The sequence below is a fragment of the Punica granatum genome, chromosome 7, assembly GCF_007655135.1.
Source record: "Punica granatum isolate Tunisia-2019 chromosome 7, ASM765513v2, whole genome shotgun sequence".
NCBI classification, from domain to species: domain Eukaryota; kingdom Viridiplantae; phylum Streptophyta; class Magnoliopsida; order Myrtales; family Lythraceae; genus Punica; species Punica granatum.
This window is the reverse complement of record NC_045133.1, coordinates 26421714-26446416: the sequence shown is the minus strand read 5'-3', so window position 1 is coordinate 26446416 and position 24703 is coordinate 26421714. Positions and strand designations below refer to the sequence as shown.

Below are 24703 nucleotides of genomic sequence, written 5' to 3'. Positions count from 1 at the left end.
ATCTCAGTCCGACCACATATCCTCTCTCGCTCCATCCATCTGTCTACAAATAGCGCGGCCAGCACTTGCCTTACTTGCACTGCACCACCACGCATCTAGCTAAGCTCTTACTACTACTTCTAGCCAATTGTTCTTGATTTCCTATTTTGTGATTGAGACTGGAGAGAGACATTGACAATGGCCTCCTCAAAGGTCCTCCTCCTCCTTGGCCTCGTCTTGGTCGCGGTTGTTCTCATCTCATCCGAAGCTGTCTCTGCCCGTGACCTTGCCGAAACCACTCATGCTGGTAACTAAACTACTTTTCCTTTACTGGCTGGGATATCGTGCATATAATGTAACCAACTCATATATACACGCGCACACACACACAACCTCAACCTATGAAATAACTAGTATCTTATGGAAATGGAGTGGTGGAACCAATATATGTGTACACGATTGAGTACTTGACCAAATAGTCGAATTCTCGTGGAGTATATCGAGTAGAATATAGAATTTTACTCCATGATATATTCTATAGAGTACCGTAATGCCTGACGCAGTCGGACTTATGTTTTTTTATCAAGAAGACATTATGTATAAACTTCAATATGGGAGACTGGAAACTAATTCAATGAAACCAATACACACGAAGGTATCTTTTACTTCGACTTTGCAGAGGAGACTGTGGGGACGGACCACTTTGATGGACATGGTGGGCAATGACACGGCTGGGGAAAAGGCCACGGCAAAGGAGGCTATGGCTACGAGAAGGGGCATGGTGGCTATGGCCACGACGACGATGGGCACCGCGCCACCATCACCACTGCCATCATGGCCACCACTGTGCAACGGAGGAAACCGAAGCCGGGAACAACTAATTATAGAAGTACGAGACAAAAGCTAATTTCCAGCTCCGATCGATGAGAAATCTATCACAGGAATGATCATGGAAGTTAATGTACGTGTACGTAGTTTCGTGAATGCCTTCGTACGGTTGAAACAATAAGCTGTGTGCGTAATGCCATTGGCATGCAAGGAAACAGCAGTCTATTAAAGTAAGGTTCACATTAATTTAGTTCTCTCGAGAACTTATAGACTTACTTATAAGTTTCATCCTTGCTAGTTCGACATGCCATCGTGCAACGTCTAAAAAAAAAACGTCCCAACGATACGTACGATCCCACAGTGCGAACTACTTACAGCAAACGAATATTATATCACTAGCTAAAACCACCTCTTGGAATAATACAAGCTAGGGACCACCTCAAATCTCACCAAAAACAAAATATTGTTGTCCGATATTCAAAAAATCTTATTATCTGTATGCTCTCATCTTCTTTTGGCTTTATAGATTCAAATCCTGCTGAGTTACTTGTAATTAGATGTGCCTTGCAAATCTCCGCTTCGAACTTCATTTTCCTTGGTTCCTCTCTCATCATCGAGTCGGATTCCAATATCAGAGCATATACTCTTGGACATTCAGTCGTCTGCTATTCACTTCACTTTGGTGCAGTACCAACACTCTCTTAGAGAATCCAATATTTTTACAAACTGTTTAGCCAAATCGGGTGTTGATAGGCCTTTGAATTTTATTGCCTGGTTATATGAGTTGTCTTGTATCTCTTTTATAAGTATCTCCACATGCTTCTCCTTGTCTCTGGTTGTAGGGGTTGTTTCTGATCATTTTGTAAACTTTTTTGTGATTTTTCGCCTAGTAAGATCACTTCTATTACTGAAATTTGAATGAGTAATAGAAAACAAAATATTGTCCTCTATAACAGTTATTCCATTCAAACCTTTTTCCTTTTTCTTTTCTTTTTCTCCAACCAAAATAATAATTCACTAAAAAATCAAAGTAAATTTCTCAAATCCGTAGAGTTCACTCTATGTTACTGTAAACAACTTGTATTTACAGGTAATTTACTTATAAAAAAAAGTAAGATTCTCAAGTTCAGTATAATTTACTTACTTTTTTTTTGGGGTGAATAATTTACTAACTTTATGTATATTGTTTCCATGAACAAGTAAATTTCACTTAAAGCCTCTGTAAATTATTGGTAGTTCACCAGAAATTCAAGTAATTAGTTGGATTCACCCTAAGGCCATGTTTGGTGGTTGGGATTAGAGGTGTGATAGAATTTCTAAAATCCTAAAGCTATATTTGGTGATAAACAGGATGGAAAATTGGGAATGGGATTAGATTGAAAATATATCTAGTCAGGTTGATTTGTAGGATACTATTTTATCCAAAAAGGTTTAAACACCCCCTTGCTCCGACTTTGAATTTCCAAAATTCTCCGTCAAATCAGGAGAAGATATTGTAAAAATAAGTTTTTGATAACTTACAAGTTGATGATGATTAAAAGATGTTAAATTCGTCATGTTGAGTTAGTTGTTTTAAATGCTTTATTTACATAAAAAAATACTTTATTTATATAGATTTTTGAATATAAAATAAAAAGATTAGTAAAACCAAATGAACAAAATTATTTCAATCAAAATTAAGGTAATGCATAAAAACAAATATTTTACGGTTTATTCCTATACATTTTACGGTTTACTTAACACTTTTATTAACACATTTTTTTAATCATGTATTTATTTTTTATTTGTAAAATCTTTTGCAGCGTATTTATCTTTTCTCATTTACAAATATTTTTACTCAATTTTTTGTTCAAGTAATTTTTTATCAAATTAATCTTGATTCTTAAATTAAAAAAAAACTTATAAATTATGGATGGCATAATAATTATTAGCAAATTTTAATTATTATAACTGTGTAAATCAAATTTTACATGCAGTTTATGATCATGAAATAGATTTTTATTCACTAAGAGTTGGCAAATGTACGTATAGAATCAAATTGAAGATTAACCAAACTTAATTAAATTGTTCCTTTTCCTTTTTTAGACTTTAACCACGTGATATTCAGAAATCCAACAAACCCTGACTACACGTTTGAGCTGACATTATTTTTATAATATTATTAAAAATTATTTACTTTGTTCTTAGATAATTCATTTTAATTTCCGTCTACATTTGTTAGTTGATACTTAGTGAAATTATTTTCATGAAATTTATATAGTTGGGTTAGTATTCAGTGAAATTCTCTTTTCAAAGATTAAATTCGATACTTTCTTGTGTGTATCTTTAACTTTGAAGCTTGAAACATTACATGGTATAATACAATTCTTCAACAAAATAATGCAACTCTAATATTCGTAGTTCCTAGACATCATCCTGAATTCATAACCTTCCATGTAATTATCAACAAGTCATGTGACCCGCGCGTCGCACGAGCGTCCACATTTTTAGTTAACTTTTCAGTAATAATGCTCATGGGAAAAAAATTAGTAATTATTTTATAAATTAAATTTCAAAATGTTCAAATAGATTTATTGGTGACTTTAGCGAAAGAAAAGCTGATTTTTTTGTTTTAATTATTTCAAGAGCAAAGAATAGTAATATGCGATATAGATAAATATTAAAAAAAAGGATCTATAATGCTTATATTTAAAATGAAAGGTGTATAATAACGAAATTGTCATTACAAATAACTACTATATATAGCAGTAAAGAGGAAGAATATAATATAAAAATTACTCCCAAAAAATTGTGGAAAATGATAATTCATACCTGTAAAGAGGAAGAATTATAGGCACGTAATGTGATATGATATAACAGTTATTCCATTCTTTGACTTTGTTTGTCTGTGATATATATTATACGTGCCAGGTCTTACCTAATACCTTCGCTCTGGCCTTAGTTTTTCCATTTTTCATGTGTTATTGTCAAAAGGTAATACGTATAAGATCAGATGAAAATGACCCTTCCTTTTCCATAATTGTACCGTGCTATTAATTACGTTGGCAAGACGTGGGACGTGGCAAATTGGTTCAAATTCAGGAGACTTTAGTCTCTATCATGCATAGTGTCTTGTATTTGACTTTAACTTAGAGGATACATAGACATTTTTGCCTTTAATCTCAGGCTGTTGGCTGATTAATTCACTAGTCATTCCGCCAGCATTGCGCGAATACTTATACTTTAGGAAGACGCATAAGCATATTGAAAATTTATTACAAAATTCAAAATTCATTAATTTCTAGAGAAATGAAGAGATGAGAGTAAAAATTAGAAATGTCAATGTGGAAAACGTGAAGAGACGACAAACCCGTAGCTCCTCATTTACCGAGAACGTTTACGTGAAAGCTCCTCAATTAATGAAAGGAAATTCAAAAATCATTAATTTTTAGAGAAATGAAGAGATTAGAGTAAAAATTAGAAAAGTTAACGTGAAAAATGTGAAGAGACGATAAATTTTTAACTCTTTATTTATCGAGAAACCTTACGTGGAAACTTCTCAACAAATGAATCGAATACTTTCATTGAGAATACTTTGAATTACTATATATATAAATATATATAAATATAAATTCTTACTTGAACATCGTTTTGCACTTAATTTTGATACATTATAAATAAAATCTGTCCGCATAAAATTCCCTTTGTCAACTCTATAATATTTAGTGATATTTTGTATTCTTTCTTTATTTATTGCCCTTTTACAGCTTGTAATCTCAACTCTTACGGGTGAGAAATATAGGAACTACTTTCTCACGATAAGATTAGAGACTTCGACAAATATATATATGCAACTCTAATATTTATGTCCCGAGACCCCAACGAAAATTCATAATCTCCATGTAAGAAGTATTAGGCAGTTTAGCCTCTTAGCATACAGATGATCTATTACCATTAGGACTCAAATTGAATCGAGTATTGTTTTTAAAATATGCAATAATTACTTTATGTACCTATTGAAATTTCTCCTGCATCGCCACGTGCACAGTGTCTATAACAATTAAATATCCTCTAAATCGAAGTCAAATACAATAAATTTGAACCAATTTGCCATGTCCCCCTATATTACCTTGACGATGACTAATTACTCGAGGGATTAAGATTCTTCTACACAAGGAAGTTTCGAGACTTATCTAAACAAGAAACATTTGAGCGCTTCATGGACATAATTCTCGGATTTTCGATCGGTGCTGGGTCATCACTAAGAGAACAGGAAGTGCTAACGAGAGCTTAATATTGAAAACCTTAATTACTCCAGTAGACTCTCTCCATGCATGCCAATGGCATCACAGAGCTTATTTTACCATACAAAGGCCTTCATGAAACTATGTATGTCACACACACACACAACACATAATACCAACTTCCATCACTCCTATGATTTCTCATCGATAGAGCTGGAAATTTTTCTCATACTTATTTATTTGTTCCCGGCTTCAGTTTCCTCCGCTGCACCATGGCCAGGGTGCCCGCCGTGGCCACCGCCACCGTGCCCGCCGTGGCCATAGCCACCGTGCCCACCGTGCCCGCCGTGGCCATAGCCACCGTGCCCGCCGTGGCCATAGCCACCGTGCCCGCCGTGGCCATAGCCACCACCGTGGCCATAGCCTTTGCCCCCACCATGTCTGTATCCACCATGTCCACCGTAGTGGTCCGACCCGACAGTCTCCTCTGCAAAAGTCAAATAACATTATGCAAGAGATGTCATATAAATCTTTGTGTATCAGTTTCGTTGCACTTGTTTCCAGTCTCGAATGACATTTCATGTGATGCTTTCTTCAATATATATATGTCTGACTGCATCAAGCGTTAATTATGTACAGTGGCTACAGCCTATACCCGAAGCAGAAGTACTATCACCACTCCCCGTCATCCACGAGTAATATTCGACCACTTGATGATCAAAACTCAATTGTGAATACATATATCTTAATTAACTCCACCATGCCATTAGATAGTAATCATTTCACAGGTGCAAGGAGGTGCATGCGTATTCATATGCTGCATGTATATGATATCCCGAGAAACGAAAAATGTAATTTACCAGTCTGGGTGACTTCAGCGAGATCACGAGCCGAGACCGCCTCAAATGAGATGAGAACGACCGCGACGAAGGCCAGGCCGAGGAGGAGGAGGACCTTTGACGAGGCCATTGCTAAAATTCTCTCAATCACACAAGGGGGGAAGTCAAGAACTAGTAGTAGAAGTAAGAGCTAGTAGTGCTGGATGTGGTGGGGGTAAAATAAAGGGAGGTGCCTGGCCCTATTTATAGAGATATCCCTGGAGAGAGAAGATGACGGATAGAGATGAAATCCAAACTTCCAAGTGTCGGAGTGCCAGTGATCAAGGTTATCTTCACATGTGGGCCCCAACAATATTGTTTGTATCTGATATTCTACTTGCTATGTCTTAGCTACTTCCCCCTTTGCCTTAATTTACTAATTTTCTTGTGTATTTTTGTCAAAAGATAATGCGTATAATAAGATGGTAGAAGATGACACTTCCTCTTCAATTATTGTATTGTGATATTAATTACTGTTGGCAGATGTTAGGTCTCTGTACAAAAATTACAATGTCAGGAGGCAGTACTATTCCAATGTTTCTCCACGCTTTGGACATTCTCATTTCTATGGTTATATGGATTATAGAGTGACGGGGAGTCAGTAACTCAGAAATTTAGAAGCACCTTAATTTGAATTTTGTTTCGGAATGAAGACACTCTCTTAATAAGATGCGATAGTCGAGAATTATACAGTTTTACTTTGAGAAAAATCTCAAAGTAATTATGATGGAGGGAGGGAGAATAAAGAGGGCAAGCGATCGGGCGGCCTGGTGCATAGTGATGACTCAGCCCCCAGCATGATACGATTGAAAATCCGAGAATTATGTAATTAGTGCATGAAACGCTCAATTTTTTTTGTTTAGAGAAGTCTTGAAACTTTCTTGCGTAGAAGAATCTAAATCCCTCGTGTAATTAGTTATCGTCAGGGTAATATAGTGGGAGGTGACAAATTGGTTCAAATTTAATAGATTTTAGTCTACTATCACAGTGCCTTGTATTTGACTTTAATTTTTAGAGGATATTTAATTGTAATAGACACTTTTGCCATTTTTTCTTGTGTGATTTCAAGCCACTTGTCATTTCTGTTTGAGTATCGATTTACTCTTAATAACAAGATGTTTTTAATGAATTTCGACTTCCTATATTATAAATAAAGTTTGTCCACATTAAATCTATCGATGGTAAAATATCCTATAATATTTATCTTTTTTTATTTTTCCTTTTTTACAATTTGTAATCTCAACTTAGTGGGAAATATAGAAAATATCTATTATCTAATGATGCGATTCCAGGAGATCAAGTTAATTCATCCTTGTTAGTTCGACATGCCACTGTGCAACGTCTAAAAGGAAAACATCCCAATGATACGTACGATCCCACAGTGCGAACTACTTACAGCACACGAATATTAATCCACCTCTTCGAATAATCCAAGCTGGGGACCACCCCAAATCTCACTAAAAACAAAATATCATTATCAGATATTCAAAAGATCTTATTATTTATTTATTCTCATATTCTTCTTACTTAATAGATTCAAATTTTGTTGAGTTGCTTGCAATTAGACGTGATTTGCAAATCTCCGATTCGAACTTCATTTTCCTCGGTTCCTCTCTCATCATCGAGTCAGATTCCAATATCTGAGTATACTCTTGGACATTCAGTCGTCTGTTGTGTACTTCACTTAGTGCAATATCAACATTCTCTTAAAGAATCCAATGTTTTCGCGGACTGTTTAGTTAAATAGGATGTTGATAGGCTTTTAGATTTTATTACTTGGTTATATGCATTGTCTTATATCTCTTTTGTAAGTATCTCCTTATGCTTCTCCTTGTTTCTAGTTGTAAGGATTGTTTTTGATCATTTTGTAAACTTTTTGTGATTTTCGCCTTGTAAAATCACATCTATTAATGAAATTTGAATGAATTATTAAAGAAAAAAATTGTCCTCTATAACAATTATTCCATTCAAACCGTTTTCCTTTTTCTTTTCTTTTTCTACCACCAAAATAATAATTCACTAAAAAATCAAAGTAAATTTCTCAAACCCGTAGAATTCACTCTATGTTACTGTAAATAACTTATATTCACAGGTAGTTTACTTATAAAAAATATTAAGATTCTAAAGTTGAAAAGTTCAGTATAATTTAGTAACTTTTTTTTTTTGGGGTGAATAATTTACTAACTTTCTGTATATTACTTCCATGAACAAGTAAATTTCACTTAAAAGCCTCTGTAAATTATTGGTAGTTCACCAGAAATTCAAGTAATTATTTCGATTCACCCTAAGGCCATATTTGGTGGTTGGCATTAGAGGTGTGACAGAATTTCTAAAATCCTAAAGCTATATTTGGTGATAAACAAGATGGAAAATTGGGATTGGGATTAGATTGAAAATATATCTATCTATGAGGAGCTAATCCTAGTCAGGGTTGGTTTAGGATGAATTATAGGATACTATTTTATCCAAAAAGATTTAAACAACCCCTTGCTCCAACTTTGAATTTTCAAAATTCTCCGTCAAATCTGGTGAAGATATTGTAAAAATAAGTTTTTGATAATTTACAAGTTGATGATGACTAAAAGATGTTAAATTCATCATGTTGAGTTAGTTGTTTTAAATGCTTTATTTACATTAAAAAATACTGTATTTATATATATTTTTGAATAAAAAAAGATTAGTTAAACCAAATGAACAAAATTATTTCAATCAAAATTAAGGTAATGCATTAAAACAATTATATAAAATTATCCTATACATTTTACGGTTTACTTAACACTTTTATTAACGCATTTTGTCTTGAATAATGTATTTATTTTCTTTTATTTGTAAAATCTTTTGCAGCATATTTATCTTTTCTCATTTACAAATATTTTTACTCAATTTTTTGTTCAAGTAATTTATTATCAAATTAATCTTGATTCTTAAATTAAAAAAAACTTATAAATTATGGATAGCATGCAGATTTTAATTATTATAACTGTGTAAATCAAATTTTACATGCAGTTTATGATCATGAAATAGATTTTTATTCACTAAGAATTGGCAAATGTACTTATAGAATCCAATTGAAGATTAACCAAACTTAATTAAATTGTTCCTTTTCTTTTTTTCAACTTGAACCGCATGATATCCAGAAATTCAATAAGCTCCGACTAATCCAAGTTCGAGCTAACATTATTTTTTAGGGATAATAGCGCCATATAGCCTAACGTTTGAAGAAATTCTTAGTTCTAGCCCAAACTTGATTTTTTACCTGAGATATCTCAACGTTGACTTATTGGTTTCAAATCTATCTCGACGCTAACTTTCCGTCCAAAATTGACGGAATTGCACACGTGGCACGTTAATTTTGTAATAAGTGTCGGGATAGATGTGAAATTAACGTGCCACGTGTGCAATTCCGTCAATTTTGGACGGAAAGTTAGCGTCGGGATAGATTTGAAATCAACACGTTAACGTTGGGATATCTCAAGTAAAAAATCAAGTTTGGGTTAGAACTAAGAATTCATTCAAACGTTAGGTTATAGGGCGTTATTAATCCTATTTTTTATAATATTTTCAAAGATAATTTACTTTGTTCTTAGATAATTCATTTTAGTTTCTGTCAACATTTGTTTGTTGATACTTTGGGAAATTATTTTCATAGAATTTATACAGTTGGGTTAGTATTCAGTGAAATCCTCTTTTTAAAAATTAAATTCGATACTCTCTTGTGTGTATCTTTGACTTTGTAGCTTGAAGCATTACATGGTATAATACAATTCTTCAACAAAATAATGCAACTTTAATATTCATAGTAGACATCATCGCGAATTTATAACCTTCCATGTAATTATTAAATAACCATGTGACCCACGCGTCACATGACCGTCCACATTTTTAATTAACTTTTCAGTAATAATGTTCATGGGAAAAAAATTTAGTAAATATTTTATAAATTAAATTTCAAAATGCTCAAATAGTTTTATTGGTGACTTTAGCGGGAAAAAAAAATCTAATTTTTTGTTTTAATTATTTCAAGAGTAAAGAATAGTGATATTTGATATAGATAAATATTGAAAAAAAAGGATCTATAATGCTAATTTTTAAAATGAAAGGTGTATAATAACGAAATTGTCATTACAATTAACTATTATATATCACAGTAAAGAGGAAGAATATAATATAAAAAATTACTCCCAAAAAATAGTGGAAAATGATAATTCATATCAGTAAAGAGGAAGAATTATAGGCACGTAATGTGACATGATATAACAGTTATTCCATTCTCTGACTTCGTTTGTCTCTGATATATATAATACGTGCCAGATCTTCCCGAATACCTTCGCTCGGGCCTTAGTTTTTCCATTTTTCATGTGTTTTTGTCAAAAGATAATACGAATAAAATCAGATGAAAATGACCCTTCCTCTTCAATAATTGTACCGTGCTATTAATTACGTTGGCAGATGTGAGACGTGGCAAATTGGTTCAACTTCAGTAGACTTTAGTCTCTATCATGCATAGTGTCTCGTATTTGACTTTAACTTAGAGGATATATAGATATTTTTGGCCTTATCCTCAGGCTGCTAGCTGATTAATTCGCTAGTCATTTGGCTAGCGCTTCGTGTGGGTATTTGCCCTTTGGGGAGATGCGTAATGATATTGAAAATTTGTTAGAAAATTCAAAATTCATTAATTTCTAAAGAAATGAAGAGATCAGAGTAAAATTTAGAAAAGTCAATGCGGGGATATATGATATACTCTGACCTCCTTATTTACCAAGAACGCTTACGTGAAAACTCCTCAATTAATGAAAGGAAATTTAAAATTCATTAATTTATAGAGAAATGAAGAGATTGTAGTAAAAATTAAAAAAGTCTACGCGAAAAATGCAAAGAGACGATAAATTTTTTGCTCTTTATTTATCAAGAATGCTTATGTGAAAGTTTTTCAACAAATGAATCGAAGGCTCTCGTTGAGAGTAATTTAAATTACTATATATAGATATAGATTCTCGCTTGAATATTATTTTGCGATTGATGATAAAATATTTTTAATAAATTTTGACTTTGAAGTAAATAAAGTATCTCCGTGTAAAATGCACTTTGCCAATGGTATAATATCTAGTGATATTTTGTATTCTTGTTTTATTTATTGCCCTTTTACTGCTTGTAATCTCAACTCTTAGGGGTGGGAAATATAAGAACTACTTTCTCACGATAAGATTAGAGGATTAAGCAAATGAAATTTTATGAGCTGTGGTTCTAAGCATTCAGCAATATATATTAACTCTTTGTTTCGATGCAAGTGCTTAATCATATGCGTGATGATCTATTCAAAATTAAACCGACTGACGGTCCTCAAACTGAATGAGGATAATTTAAAAATAATTTGGGATATTCTCAATTTCTCCTAATTAGAGCACAGTACAGTACACTAATATACTTAGCAAAAGAGCTCGACTGTTATAACTTCTAACGTTCCCTTATGTCATTCTGCTTAATTAAGCTTAAGTCATGTCAGGGTCTGTATCTAAGGGAGGCATCATGAACAACCCTTATATATAATGGACCTTTTTTTTTTTGTTCTTCTAGAGACTCAGAGATTAACCGAGGGTTGGTCGACCACTGTCACGAGATGATTTTAAAGAATTCATTCGTATATGTACTGCAGATCAAGTCGGCCCGCTTAATTAATAGTCCATCTGGGATAGTGATCTCCAGATGTTCTCTATGAGACAGTTGGGAGATTTCTAGTCTCTCGTGAACCATCGCGCTTGACAAGATAATTAAGTTGGGCACTGTCAAAGGTAAGTGATTGCTCGAATCATTATTACGTACCTATGAAGTTAGATTACTAAAGTTGCGCGATGGACGAATCATTCTATTAAAGCACGTGCGAGTTTCTGCAATTCATTAAAAAAAATTAGGGGCCCGGATTTCTCTGATATTATACAATTAAGGCTAATGCTCGGTGAAATTCTTTTTATAGAGATTAGACTCGAGAGAGAGATACTTTCGTCGGGTGTATCTTTTAACTTTGTAGCTTGAAACATCACATGGTGTACGAGACTTCAACAAATATATATGCAACTCTAATATTTATTTCCCGAGACCCCATCGCAAATTCATAATCTCCACGTAAGAAGTAATCGGGAGTTTAGCCTCTTACCATACAGATGATCGATTACCATTAGAACTCAGATTGAATCGAGTGTTGTTTTCAAAATATGCAATAATTACTTATTGACATATTGAAATTTCTTGTGTATCGCCAAGTGCGTAGTGTCTATTACAATTAAGGGTGTGTTTGAATTTTAAATTTTTTTTAATTCAACTCAACTCAAATCAACTCCACTTATCTTCAATTTAATAACATAATTAATACTTAATCATTACTTTATCATAACTATTCATTACTTTTTCACACTTTTTTCACATAATTCAACAACACAATCATTACTTTATCTCAACTATTCATTACTTTTTCATACTTTTCCTCATAATTCAACAATGCAATCATTTCAAACTAATTAAAATAAAATCTCAACTCAACTCAACTCTAAATCGAAACACATTCTAAATATCCTCTAAATTAAAGTCTAATTCAAGACACTATGATAGTAGACTAATAATATCTACTAGATTTGAACCAATTTGCCACGTCCAATTATATTACCTTGACGATGACTAATTACTCGAGGGATTAAGATTCTTCTACTCAAGCAAGCTTCGAGACTTCTCTAAACAAGAAAAAATTGAGCGCTTCATGGACTAACTACATAATTCTCGAATTTTCGATCGTATCATGTCCGGGAGAAAAGGAAGTGCTAACGAGAGTTTAATATTGAAAACCTTAATTACTTTGTAGCTTGAAACTTCACATGGTATACGACTTCATATATATATATATATATATATGTATGTATGTATGCAACTCTAATATTTATGTCCCGAGACCCCATCGCAAATTCATAATCTCCATGTAAGAAGTACTCGGGAGTTTAGCCACTTACCATACAGATGATCGATTGCCATTAGGACTCAGATTGAATCGAGTATTGTTTTCAAAATATGCAATAATTACTTATGTACATATTGAAATTTCTTGTGCATCGCCACGTGCGTATAGTGTCTATCACAATTAAACATCCTCTAAATCAAAGTCTAATTCAAGACACTGTGATAGTAGACTAATAATATCTACTAAATTTGAACCAATTTGCCACGTCCCACTATATTACCTTGACGATGACTAATTACTCGAGGGATTAAGATTCTTCTACACAAGCAAGTTTGGAGACTTTTCTAAACAAGAAAAATTTGAGCGCTTCATGGACTAACTACATAATTCTCGGATTTTCGATTGTATCATGTCCGGGACTGTGTCATCACTAAAAGAAAAGGAAGTGCTAACGAGAGCTTAATATTGAAAACCTTAATTACTTCAGTAGACTGTCTCCATGCATGCCAATGGCGTTACAGAGCTTATTTTACCATACAAACGCCTTCATGAAACTACATACGTCACACACACACACAGCACATAATACCAACTTCCATCACTCCTATGATTTCTCATCGATGGAGCTGGAAATTTTTGTCTCATACTTATTTATTAGTTCCCGGCTTCGGTTTCCTCCGCTGCACCGTGGCCAGGGTGCCCACCGTGCCCGCCGCCACCATGCCCACCATGCCCACCACCACCGTGCCCACCGCCACCGTGTCCACCGCCATAGCCTTCGGTTTCCTCCACTGCACCGCGGCCAGGGTGCCCACCGTGCCCACCGCCACCGTGCCCACCGCCACCGTGCCCACCACCACCGTGCCCACCGCCATAGCCTTCGGTTTCCTCCGCTGCACCATGGCCAGGGTGTCCGCCGTGCCCGCCGCCACCGTGCCCGCCGCCACCGTGCCCGCCGCCATAGCCTTTGCCCCCGCCATGTCCGTATCCACCATGTCCACCGAAGTCGTCTGCAAAAGTCAAAAAACAATATGCAAGAGATGTCATATAAACCTTCGCGTATCAGTTTCGTTGCACTTGTTTCCAGTCTCGAATGAAATTTCACATATATGCAAGAGATGTCATATAAATCTTCGTGTATCAGTTTCGTAGCACTTGTTTCCAGTCTCGAATGACATTTCATATGTGATGCTTTCTTCACTATATATATGTCTGACTGCGTCAAGCGTTAATTATGTACATCGGCTACAACCTATCCCCGAAGCAGAAGTACTATCACCACTCCCCGTCATCCACGAGTAATATTCGACCATTTGATGATCAAAAACTCAATTGTGAATACATATATCTTAATTAACTCCACCACGCCATTTGATAATAATGATTTCACAGGTACAGGAGGTGCATGCGTATTCGTATGCTGCATGTATATGATATCCCGAGAAAGGGAAAATGTAATTTACCAGTCTCAGCGAGATCACGAGCAGCGGCCGCCTCAGATGAGATGAGAACGACCGCGACAAAGGCCAGGCCGAGGAGAAGAATGACCTTTGAGGAGGCCATTGCTAAAATTCTCTCAATCACAAAAGGGGGAAATCAAAAACTAGAAGTAGTAGTAAGAGCTAGCAATGCGAGATGTAGTTGTGCAAAGTAAGGGAGGTGCCTGCCCCTATTTATAGAGAGATCACTGGAGAGAGAAGATGTCGGATAGAGATGTAAGTCCAAAGTGTCGGAGTGGCAATAGTCAAGGTTTGCTGTACATGTGGGCCCCAACAATCTTGTTTGTTTCTGATATTCTACGTGCCGTATCTTAGCTGCTTGCCCCTTTGCCTTAATTTACTAATTTTCTTATGTGTTTTTGTCAAAAGATAGTAAGTATAATAAGATGGTAGAAAATGACCCTTCCCCTTCAATTATTGCAATGTGATATTAATTACCGTCGGCAGATGTTAGGTCTCTGTACAAAGATGACAATGTCAGGATGCAGTACTATTCCAATGTTTCTCCACGCTTTACACATTCTCAGTTCTATGGTTATATAGAGTGACGCGGAGTTAGTAACTCATAAATTTAGAAGCACCTTAATTTGAATTTTGTTTCGGAATGAAGACACTCTCTTAATAAGATGCGACAGTTGAGAATTATACAGTTTTACTTTGAGAAAAATCTCAAACTTTCTGCCATGTTTAGAGACCAAGGTGCCAGCAGTACATAAATTATCTTGAGATAAAGGGAGGGAGAATAAAGAGGGCAAGCGATTGGCGGCCCGGTGCATAGTGATAACCAAGCCCCCGGCATGATATGATAAAAAAATTCGAGAATTATGTAGTTAGTCCATGAAGCGCTTAAATTTTTCTTGTTAATAGAAGTCTTGAAACTTTCTTGTGCAGATGAATTTGAATCCCTCGAGTAATTAGTCATCGACAAGGTAATATAGTGGGACGTGGCAAATTGGTTCAAATTTAGGAGATTCTAATCTACTATCACAGTGTCTTGTATTTGACTTAAATTTAGAGGATATATTGTTATAGGCACTTTTGTTAAATTTTTTTCCGGTGTGACCTCAAGCCACTTGTTACTTTGAGCATCGATTAATAAGATATTTTTAGTGAATTTCGGATTCTTACGTTATAAATAAAATTCGTCCACATAAAGTCTGTCAACAGTAAAATATCCTATAATATTTATCTTTTTTTTTGTTTTGCCTTTTTTACAATTTGTAATCTCGACTTAGTGGGAAATATAGAAACTATATATTCTCTAATGATACGATTAAAGGAGATCAAGTTAATCCATCTTTACGAACTTTTCTTTCTGAATATCAAAAGAATATTTTTTTTTTCCTATACCTACTTGAGCATAATATAAAACGATCAATTCAATGTTCGGCCGACAGTCCTGAAATTGAACTGAGGATAATATAAAACGATCAATTCAATGTTCGGCCGACATCATTAAAGCAAGACATCATGTGCACATATATAATAATATATTATTACGTATAGTACAAGCTGCTCAATCAATTAATGAAAGGAAATTCAAAATTTATTAATTTCTAGAGAAATGAGGAGATATAATAAAAATTAAAAAAGTCAACGCAAAAAACATAAAGAGAAGATATATCTTTTACTTTTTATTTATCGAGAACTTTTATGTGAAAATTTCTCAACAAATGAATTGGAAACTCTCGTAGAGAGTACTTTAAATTATTATATATAGATATAGATTCTTACTTGAACATCATTTTGAACATCATTTTGCGCTTGATGATAAAATATTTTTAATAAATTTTGACTTTAAACATTATAAATAAAGTATGTCCTGCACTTTATTAACTGTATAATATCTAGTGATATTTTGTATTCTTTATTTATTTATTGCCCTTTTACAACTTGTAATCTCAATTCTTAGGGGTGAGAAATATAGGAACTACTTTCTCGCGATAAGATAAGCGGATTAAGCAAATGAAATTTTACGAGCTGTGGTTCTAAACATTCAGCAATCTATATTGATTCTTTGTTTCTATGCAAGTGCTTAATCATATGCGTGATGATCTATTCAGAATTAAACCGACTGACGGTCCTCAAACTGAATGAGGATAATTTAAAAACAATTTGGGATATTCTCAATTTCTCCTAATTAGAGCACAGTACAGTACACTAATATACTTAGCAAAAGAGCTCGATTGTTATAACTTCTAACGTTCCCTTATGTCATTCTGCTTTAAGCTCAAGTCATGTTAGGGTCTGTATCTAAGGGAAACTTCATGAACAACCCTCATATATAATGGAACTTTTTTTTTTTCCAGAGACTGAGGGATTAACCGAGGGTATCACGAGATGATTTAAAGAATTTATTCGTTTATGTACTGCAGATAAAGTCAGTCCGCATAATTAAGGGACCGTCTGGGACAGTGATCTCCAGAGGTTCTCTATGAGACAATTATTGGGAGATTTCTAGTCTCTCATGAACCATCACACTTGACAATTCACCTAGTCACTGATATAGACCAAGTTCATTAAATCATCACCTTGATAATTAACTTGGGCACTGACACAGGCCAAATTCATCATGGGCTGAAAGGTAAAATGGCTGTTCGAATCATTATTACGTACTTGTGAAGTTAGATTACTAAAGTCGCGCGATGGACTAATCATTCTATTAAAGCACGTGCGAGTTTCCGCAATTCAATAAAAAAAAATTAGGGGTCCGGATTTCTCTGATATTATACCGTTAAGGCTAATGCTCGGTGAAATTCTTTTTATAGAGATTAGATTCGAGAGATAGATACTTTCCTCGGTTGTATCTTTTAACTTTGTAGCTTGAAACATCACCTGGTATACGAGACTTACAGCAAATATATATATATATATATGCAACTATAATATTTATTTCCCAAGACCTCATCGCAAATTCATAATCTCCGTGTAAGAAGTATTCGGGAGTTTAACCTCTTACCATACAGATGACCGATTACCATTAGGACTCAGATTGAATCGAGTATTGTTTTCAAAATATGCAATAATTACTTATGTACATATTGAAATTTCTTGTGCATAGTCACGTGCGTAGTGTCTATCACAATTAAATATCCTCTAAATTAAAGTCTAATTCAAGACACTGTGATAGTAGACAAATAATATCTACTAAATTTGAACCAATTTGCCACGTCCCGCTGTATTACCTTGATGATGACTAACTACTCGGAGGGATTAAGCTTCTTTTTTTCTTTTTTTTTTTTTCACAAGCAAGTTTGGAGACTTCACTGAACAAGAAAAATTTGAGCACTTCATGGACTAATTACATAATTCTCGGATTTATCATCGTATCATGTCCGGGACTGAGTCATCACTAAAAGAAAAGGAAGTGCTAACGAGAGCTTAATATTGAAGGCCTTAATTACTTCAGTAGACCGTCTCCATGCATGCCAATGGCGTTACAGAGCTTATTTTACCATACAAAGGCCTTCATGAAACTACATACGTAACACCCACACTCAGCACATAATACCAACTTCCATCACTCCTATGATTTCTCATAGATGGAGCTGGAAATTTTTGTCTCATACTTATTTATTAGTTCCCGGCTTCGGTTTCCTCCGCTGCACCGTGGCCAGGGTGCCCGCCGTGCCCACCACCACCATGCCCGCCGTGCCCACCGCCACCATGCCCGCCGTGTCCACCGTGCCCGCCGTGTCCACCGTGCCCGCCGCCATAGCCTTCGGTTTCCTCCGCTGCACCATGGCCAGGGTGCCCGCCGTGCCCGCCGCCACCATGCCCGCCGCCACCGCGCCCGCCGCCACCGCGTCCACCGCCATAGCCTTTGCCCCCGCCATAGCCTTTGCCCCCGCCATGTCCGTATCCACCATGTCCACCGAAGTCGTCTGCAAAAGTCAAAAAACAATATGCAAGAGATGTCATATAAACCTTCGCGTATCAGTTTCGCTGCACTTGTTTCCAGTCTCGAATGAAATTTCACATATATGCAAGAGATGTCATATAAATCTTCGTGTATCAGTTTCGTAGCACTTGTTTCCAGTCTCGAATGACATTTCATATGTGATGCTTTCTTCACTATATATATGTCTGACTGCGTCAAGCGTTAATTATGTACATCGGCTACAACCTATACCCGAAGCAGAAGTACTATCACCACTCCCCGTCATCCACGAGTAATATTCGACCATTTGATGATCAAAAACTCAATTGTGAATACATATATCTTAATTAACTCCACCACGCCATTTGATAATAATGATTTCACAGGTACAGGAGGTGCATGCGTATTCGTATGCTGCATGTATATGATATCCCGAGAAAGGTATCCCGAGAAAGGGAAAATGTAATTTACCAGTCTCAGCGAGATCACGAGCAGCGGCCGCCTCAGATGAGATGAGAACGACCGCGACGAAGGCCAGGCCGAGGAGAAGAATGACCTTTGAGGAGGCCATTGCTAAGATTCTCTCAATCACACAAGGGGGAAATCAAGAACTAGAAGTAGTAGTAAGATCAAGCAATGCGAGATGTAGTGGTGCAAAGTAAGGGAGGTGCCTGCCCCTATTTATAGAGAGATCACTGGAGAGAGAAGATGTCGGATAGAGATGTAAGTCCAAGGTGTCGGAGTGGCAATAGTCAAGGTTTGCTTTACATGTGGGCCCCAACAATCTTGTTTGTGTCTGATATTCTACGTGCCGTATCTTAGCTGCTTGCCCCTTTGCTTTAATTTACTAATTTTCTGATGTGTTTTTGTCAAAAGATAATACGTATAATAAGATGGTAGAAAATGACCCTTCCCCTTCAATTATTGCACAGTGATATTAATTACCGTTGGCAGATGTTAGGTCTCTGTACAAAGATGACAATGTCAGGATGCAGTACTATTTCAATATTTCTCCACGCTTTGCACATTCTCAGTTCTCTGGGTGTATAGAGTGACGCGGAGTTAGTAACTCATAAATTTAGAAGCACCTTAATTTGAATTTTGTTTCGGAATGAAGACACTCTCTTAATAAGATGCGACAGTCGAGAATTATACAATTTTACTTTGAGAAAAACCTCAAACTTTCTACCATGTTTAGGAACCAAGATGCCAGCAGTACATAAATTGTCTTGCAATGAAGGGAGGGAGAATAAAGAGGGCAAGCGATTGGGCGGCCCGGTGCATAGTGATGACCGAGCCCCCGGCATGATACGATAAAAAAATATGAGAATTATGTAGTTAGTCCATGAAGCGCTCAAATTTTTCTTATTTAGAGAAGTCTTGAAACTTTCTTGTGCAGAAGAATTTGAATCCCTCAAATAATTAGTCATCGATGAGGTAATATAGTGGGACGTGGCAAATTGGTTCAAATTTAGGAGGTTTTAGTCTACTATCACAGTTTCTTGAATTTGACATAAATTTTAAGGATATATTGTTATACACACTTTTGCCATTTTTTTCCCGGTGTGACCCCAAGCCACTTGTTACTTTAAGCATCCATTAACAAGATATTTTTAATGAATTTCGTCTTCTTACATTATAAATAAAATTCGTCCACATAAAGTCCGTCAAAAGTAAAATATCCTATAATATTTATCTTTTTTTGTTTTGCCTTTTTTACAATTTGTAATCTCGACTTAGTGGGAAATATAGAAACTATATATTATCTAATGATACGATTAAAGGAGATCAAGTTAATCCGTCCTTACGAACTTTTCTTTCGGATAATATAAAACGATCAATTCAATGTTCGGCCGACAGTCCTGAAATTGAACTGAGGATAATATAAAACAATTTGGGAGTTTCTTTCTCCTAATTAAAGCAAGACATCACGTGCACATATATTATAATATATATTATATATGTATAGTACAAGCATGCAGACGTCCTCGCTGACATCATCGAGTCCTAAAATTAAGAGGGTGACCCCACAAAGGTTGACCCTAAAACGACACAACTGTTATCCAATCACTGGCCCAGCCATGCATGCACAACTAATTAAAGATACTTTGGATTTTTCCTACCGAAAAAAAAAAAAATATATATATATATATATTTGTGATATTCTAATTCTATTTTTAGGCCTTTATAAAAAAAAATCCCATTATTTTTTCTTTTTATAATTTTTGAAATTTCCTCCTTCCACGTGAGTTTTATCTTTATTTGCATGGCTAGGTCCTCTCTGCCGTCACTTCATGTCGCGAAGCTCAGGCATCTTTATGGTGTTGCTGTACTCTCATAGTCATGGACCCATCACCGTCCATTTGTCTTTGATCCTCGATCCTCCGTCTCTAGCTCGGGAGGACCAATCAATTCGCATTTCGTTTCTTTTTTCAAAAGACCATCTTCCATATCGTCATGAGATTTTGCGATAATAATAACTATCTAATGAACACGTTCGCAAGTAACTATTTATTGCGGTTTGGGTTCATTTATAAACATATATACGCACATTCACACAAGTGCATATATATATTATGCTGCCTTGGCTTGGATACTCCAAGTTATGCAAGGTTTGGGAATTTTATTCAGACTGCCTCGATATCTAGTCGAAGCTAGCTCGGCACGTGAACACCTTGTATTATATAGTCCGAGGAAAGGAAAGAAAATAAATATATTTGAGCCCTACTATTTGTGGGTCCACAGGGACTAATTCTAGTGAGCGAGAAGCACTGTATAGTTCCACTTGAGACAGATTTTTAATGGGCCTCTTTTGAGGAGCCCAATATCTCATCGAGTGCCCAATCGCTGGCCCACTGATTACCCTTCATTGGGCCTTGAGATCCATTTCCGGCCCATTTCAGAGTCGGAGCTCTGTGCTCCGGGTTTTGTCTCTCTCCGTCGAATCATGTGATGAGGGACGGGGGAGAGAGAGAGAGATCGGTCCAGCTAAGAGAAGGATCGTCGAAGCTATCATCTGATCTTTACCATAAGCCGAACTGCACAATCTCTGTTTGGTTCTCCGATCAGACCCTCCGTCGTCTCCGGTACGCTACTGATCTCCGCCGATTTGACTGTCCTGAACGTCGAGAGTTCCATTTGATTGTAGCTTCGTTTTGGCGTTCTGATTCAGGTTCTGCTCTTCGATTTTTGGAATCGCATCGCGTTTCGTGGTGGACGCTGAGATCGAAGGGGATCCGGGATGGGGTTTCTGGTGACAACCCTCATTTTCGTAGTGATTGGGATCATCGCGTCCCTTTGCACCAGAATATGCTGCAACAGAGGACCTTCTGCGAATTTGTATGCTTCTTATGCTTTCATTTGATTGCTTCCTTCTGTGTCTTTCCGAGTTGTTCATATTGGCTGTGCTCGGCGTTTGCGTATGTGAATGTGGCGGTTGGATGAGCAGAGTCTACATGATCGGATAGATAATTTGCTCCGGTTATCAGGCATTGTGTCGTGACGTGGGTTTGCTTTGGGTTGATGAGACTTTCTGATGTTTTTGACTTGCCTTCTGTGCCTTGTGAAGTTCACTGAGTATGCTGTTTGATTTCACGATTAAATGACTGCCAAGGTCATGGAGAAAACTGTATTTGGGGGAAAAGTGTGATCGCGTGGTGGAGAAATTTAATGAAAGAGTTGCACAGCCTATGAATGAAATGGATAGTTCAAGTTCATTCTCAAGATTTGTCTGTTTGGTGATGTGTGAATATTAAGAATGGAGTCGTTAGTTGGAATGCTTAGGTGCTCACTGTTCACCTCTGCTTGCTTTCAGCTGATGAGGGTCTCTGATTCGTCATTTTGCTGTGTTCCTTGTGAAGATTATTAGTGGGTTAAGGATTCTGCTGTAATTAGTTGATTGTAAAGTTTATTGGGGATCTGAAAGAAAGAAGAATGTAAGTAACAAATTCATACGAAAGAGTTTCTCAATCTATGGGATAATATCTGTAGGTGCAAGTTGACGTTTCGATTCATGTATCTTTCTACATGTGTTAATAGGATGAATGTAGCAATTAGTTATTAATTAGCTGCAATGCTAGTATGTCCCACTCTCATGTAGAAATGGAAGTAACTTGGTGCTAAAATTTGTTATAGTCTTATACTTGATGCATATCTTCTCTAGAATATGTAGATTCACCTTTCCGTGGATTTGAATTAGTCCTCAACCTTAAGTTTCTGTAATGCAATCTTGATAAATCAACCTTTCCTAGAAAGAAGAAATTACGGATGTCTAGTTAGCAAACTTGAAGAACTTATATACACTCCCACATTTACAAAGCAAAAGCTTGGAGTCATAACAAAATTTAGTACACCACTAGTTTCTGAGCAAGAGCATCTCTGCTTTAGAGAATATGTTTGGGACAGGTGCTTCTCACTTCCGAAATGGATGTCTCTGATTTCCAGGAACTAGTTGATTAAGAATTTTCACTATGGTGAAAATTTGGCTGGCAAAAGGAAGCAATTGAGTTGCTCTTTCTGCTTCACTATATGTACACGTGTTGACTCTGCTTGAGTTAGTGTGTGAAAAAATTCTGCTTTGGGATATCTTTTTTAGTCCTTATCTATGTCCCAAAATTTTCAATTACCAGCTGACAGTGCCTGAACTGAACTACTTTAATTTGAGGGCAACATGCATATTCAGTATGTAATTGGATGCAATCTGCTGGTCATATGAGTAGAGTATGTTCTATAAATTGCTGTCTGAGATATATAAATTTTCTGATTAATAATGCATTTATTCATCTAGATGCATTCTTGAACACTTCTGTGTAGCACTTATAGATCATCTGTACCTTATATAAATATCATAAATTTCATGCTTACTCGTTCTTGCAGGTTCCATCTGACCTTGGTTATTACTGCGACAGTCTGTTGTTGGATGATGTAAGTTTCTCTTCATTATATCTGATGGTTATTTAAATCTTAACTCTTACAATGGAGTTTATGTTTCCCCCTCAAAAATTGCATTTTCCTCTTTGCATCTTTGGAGACAACATACATTTCATGTACTTTCAGTGTTGCTGTTATCTGTCCTTGCTAGTGAAGGACAGTAATGTAGAGATACTTTGCTAAGAGTTTCTAAGTCGTTTGGCTTGTAGAAAGTCCAAAAACAACTGCTCTTCAATACTGATAGCTTGATTAGAGAAAGACTTATCTTATATCAATTAGGATATCAATTTTTAGTTCTTTGACATAGTACTTTTTTCAGAGATTTTTCTATCCTGAGTTAGGAAATTATCATTTTTTTCCTAATCATTTTAAGGATTTATTCCATTTTCGAGTCTCAGTAGCCATCAGGACGGTCACAATTTCACTAACACTTAGTTGAATATAGTGAATGCTTTGAGGTCCCCATTCATCATCTACTGTTATTTCTGTATTTTTGTAATTCATCATGCTGCACAAAATTCTGTCGAGTGTGTAGGTGTGCTGAGATTTCCTTCCCAAGTCATCTGCTTACACGGTGATCTTACATAGTTAGAATGTCTTCTATATGTCCCAACGACCTCTGAAGAGCATATTAAGGGGAGAAAACAATTATCTGCGGTGTATTACACTCGTGTTTCCTCCTGGGAAATTACGATTCTTTTGCAATTATTTTTCCATGCAACTCTTTGATTTACATATTGAGGCTGTTGAGGGGTTCAGCGAGTACTCCAAATTTTGTGAGTTGCTGAAATAAGTCAACCATATGTGTAGAATGCACGGCACACAGATCTTAGTGTTCGCAAAATGAATCTGCATAAGTGAATTGTTTTCTTTTATTTTTTACTTTTTTTGTTTTTTGGGCTCGAAGGATAATTCAGGACCATTCCCTTGTTATTGTGCATGCGTGTTACTAAGCTAAGGTGCATCACTTTATCTAATGGGTAGATGCATGTTTTCCAGTGTGAACAGTCTTTCAGAAGGATTCAATGATTTATTTATTTGTTGGGAAAATTGAATGCGGTCATTTTGCTGTATAATGCTGCTCATCCAGTGTGCTTACCGCGTCTTCTCTTGCTTTTGCTAGGTGGGCAATTGTCTATCTTGCACAAATGAAACCTCTGATAGTTCCAATCTTGAGCGAAGGGGAGTGAAGCTCCTTGCTGCGATATGTATTGATGCCTCATTGGGGAAACCAGCATTGTGGATTCAGTTTGGCTGCTTGAGTATATCGGATTATTGGTCCCCGGCTATTTAGTAATTGCTGTCTGTATTTGCATGATTTGATCATGCCATCAGCTCCTTAATTGTTTAAACGGACGTTCCCATTAGAATCTTCCTGTAATAAATCTGTTTTTGTTCTTTTTTTCCTTCTTTGCATTGATGATATGTGTTTTAGTTGTGTCTAAAACATTTTCTGAGTTAACTAAGAATCGGTGGGGCTTTTGTAAGTATCTATATCTAATATAAAGCAGAGCTGTGGTGGGCTCGATCATATGGCCTCA

At 36.0% G+C, this 24703-nt stretch overlaps 4 protein-coding genes across 5 annotated transcripts; 1 reads left to right on the top strand and 3 right to left on the bottom strand.

Annotated features, from left to right (window-relative positions):
* Positions 1–5052: 5052 nt before the first annotated feature.
* Positions 5053–6103, bottom strand: LOC116214825 (cold and drought-regulated protein CORA-like). The gene is made up of 2 exons (XM_031550302.1): positions 5891–6103; positions 5053–5517 (listed from the first exon to the last, which is right to left on the bottom strand). The coding sequence occupies exons 1-2, from the start codon at positions 5997–5999 to the stop codon at positions 5267–5269; spliced, it is 360 nt and encodes a 119-aa protein (XP_031406162.1). The 5' UTR covers positions 6000–6103; the 3' UTR covers positions 5053–5266.
* A 7186-nt stretch (positions 6104–13289) lies between these two features.
* LOC116214822 (holotricin-3-like) lies at positions 13290–14515 on the bottom strand. Its single transcript, XM_031550299.1, has 2 exons — positions 14318–14515; positions 13290–13864 (listed from the first exon to the last, which is right to left on the bottom strand). Exons 1-2 carry the CDS (start codon positions 14415–14417, stop codon positions 13509–13511), a joined length of 456 nt encoding a protein of 151 aa, XP_031406159.1. The 5' UTR covers positions 14418–14515; the 3' UTR covers positions 13290–13508.
* A 3105-nt stretch (positions 14516–17620) lies between these two features.
* On the bottom strand, positions 17621–18902 carry LOC116214823 (glycine-rich cell wall structural protein-like). 2 transcript variants are annotated; one of them, XM_031550301.1, is made up of 3 exons: positions 18705–18902; positions 18189–18237; positions 17621–18140 (listed from the first exon to the last, which is right to left on the bottom strand). In XM_031550301.1, the coding sequence occupies exons 1-3, from the start codon at positions 18802–18804 to the stop codon at positions 17930–17932; spliced, it is 360 nt and encodes a 119-aa protein (XP_031406161.1). In that variant the 5' UTR covers positions 18805–18902; the 3' UTR covers positions 17621–17929. The 2 variants fall into 2 exon arrangements, with proteins under 2 accessions (XP_031406161.1, XP_031406160.1); XM_031550300.1 differs by having other exon boundaries at positions 17621–18237; positions 18705–18899.
* A 2256-nt stretch (positions 18903–21158) lies between these two features.
* LOC116215457 (V-type proton ATPase subunit e1) lies at positions 21159–24703 on the top strand. The gene is made up of 4 exons (XM_031551169.1): positions 21159–21319; positions 21406–21572; positions 23109–23156; positions 24286–24703. The coding sequence occupies exons 2-4, from the start codon at positions 21475–21477 to the stop codon at positions 24350–24352; spliced, it is 213 nt and encodes a 70-aa protein (XP_031407029.1). The 5' UTR covers positions 21159–21319; positions 21406–21474; the 3' UTR covers positions 24353–24703.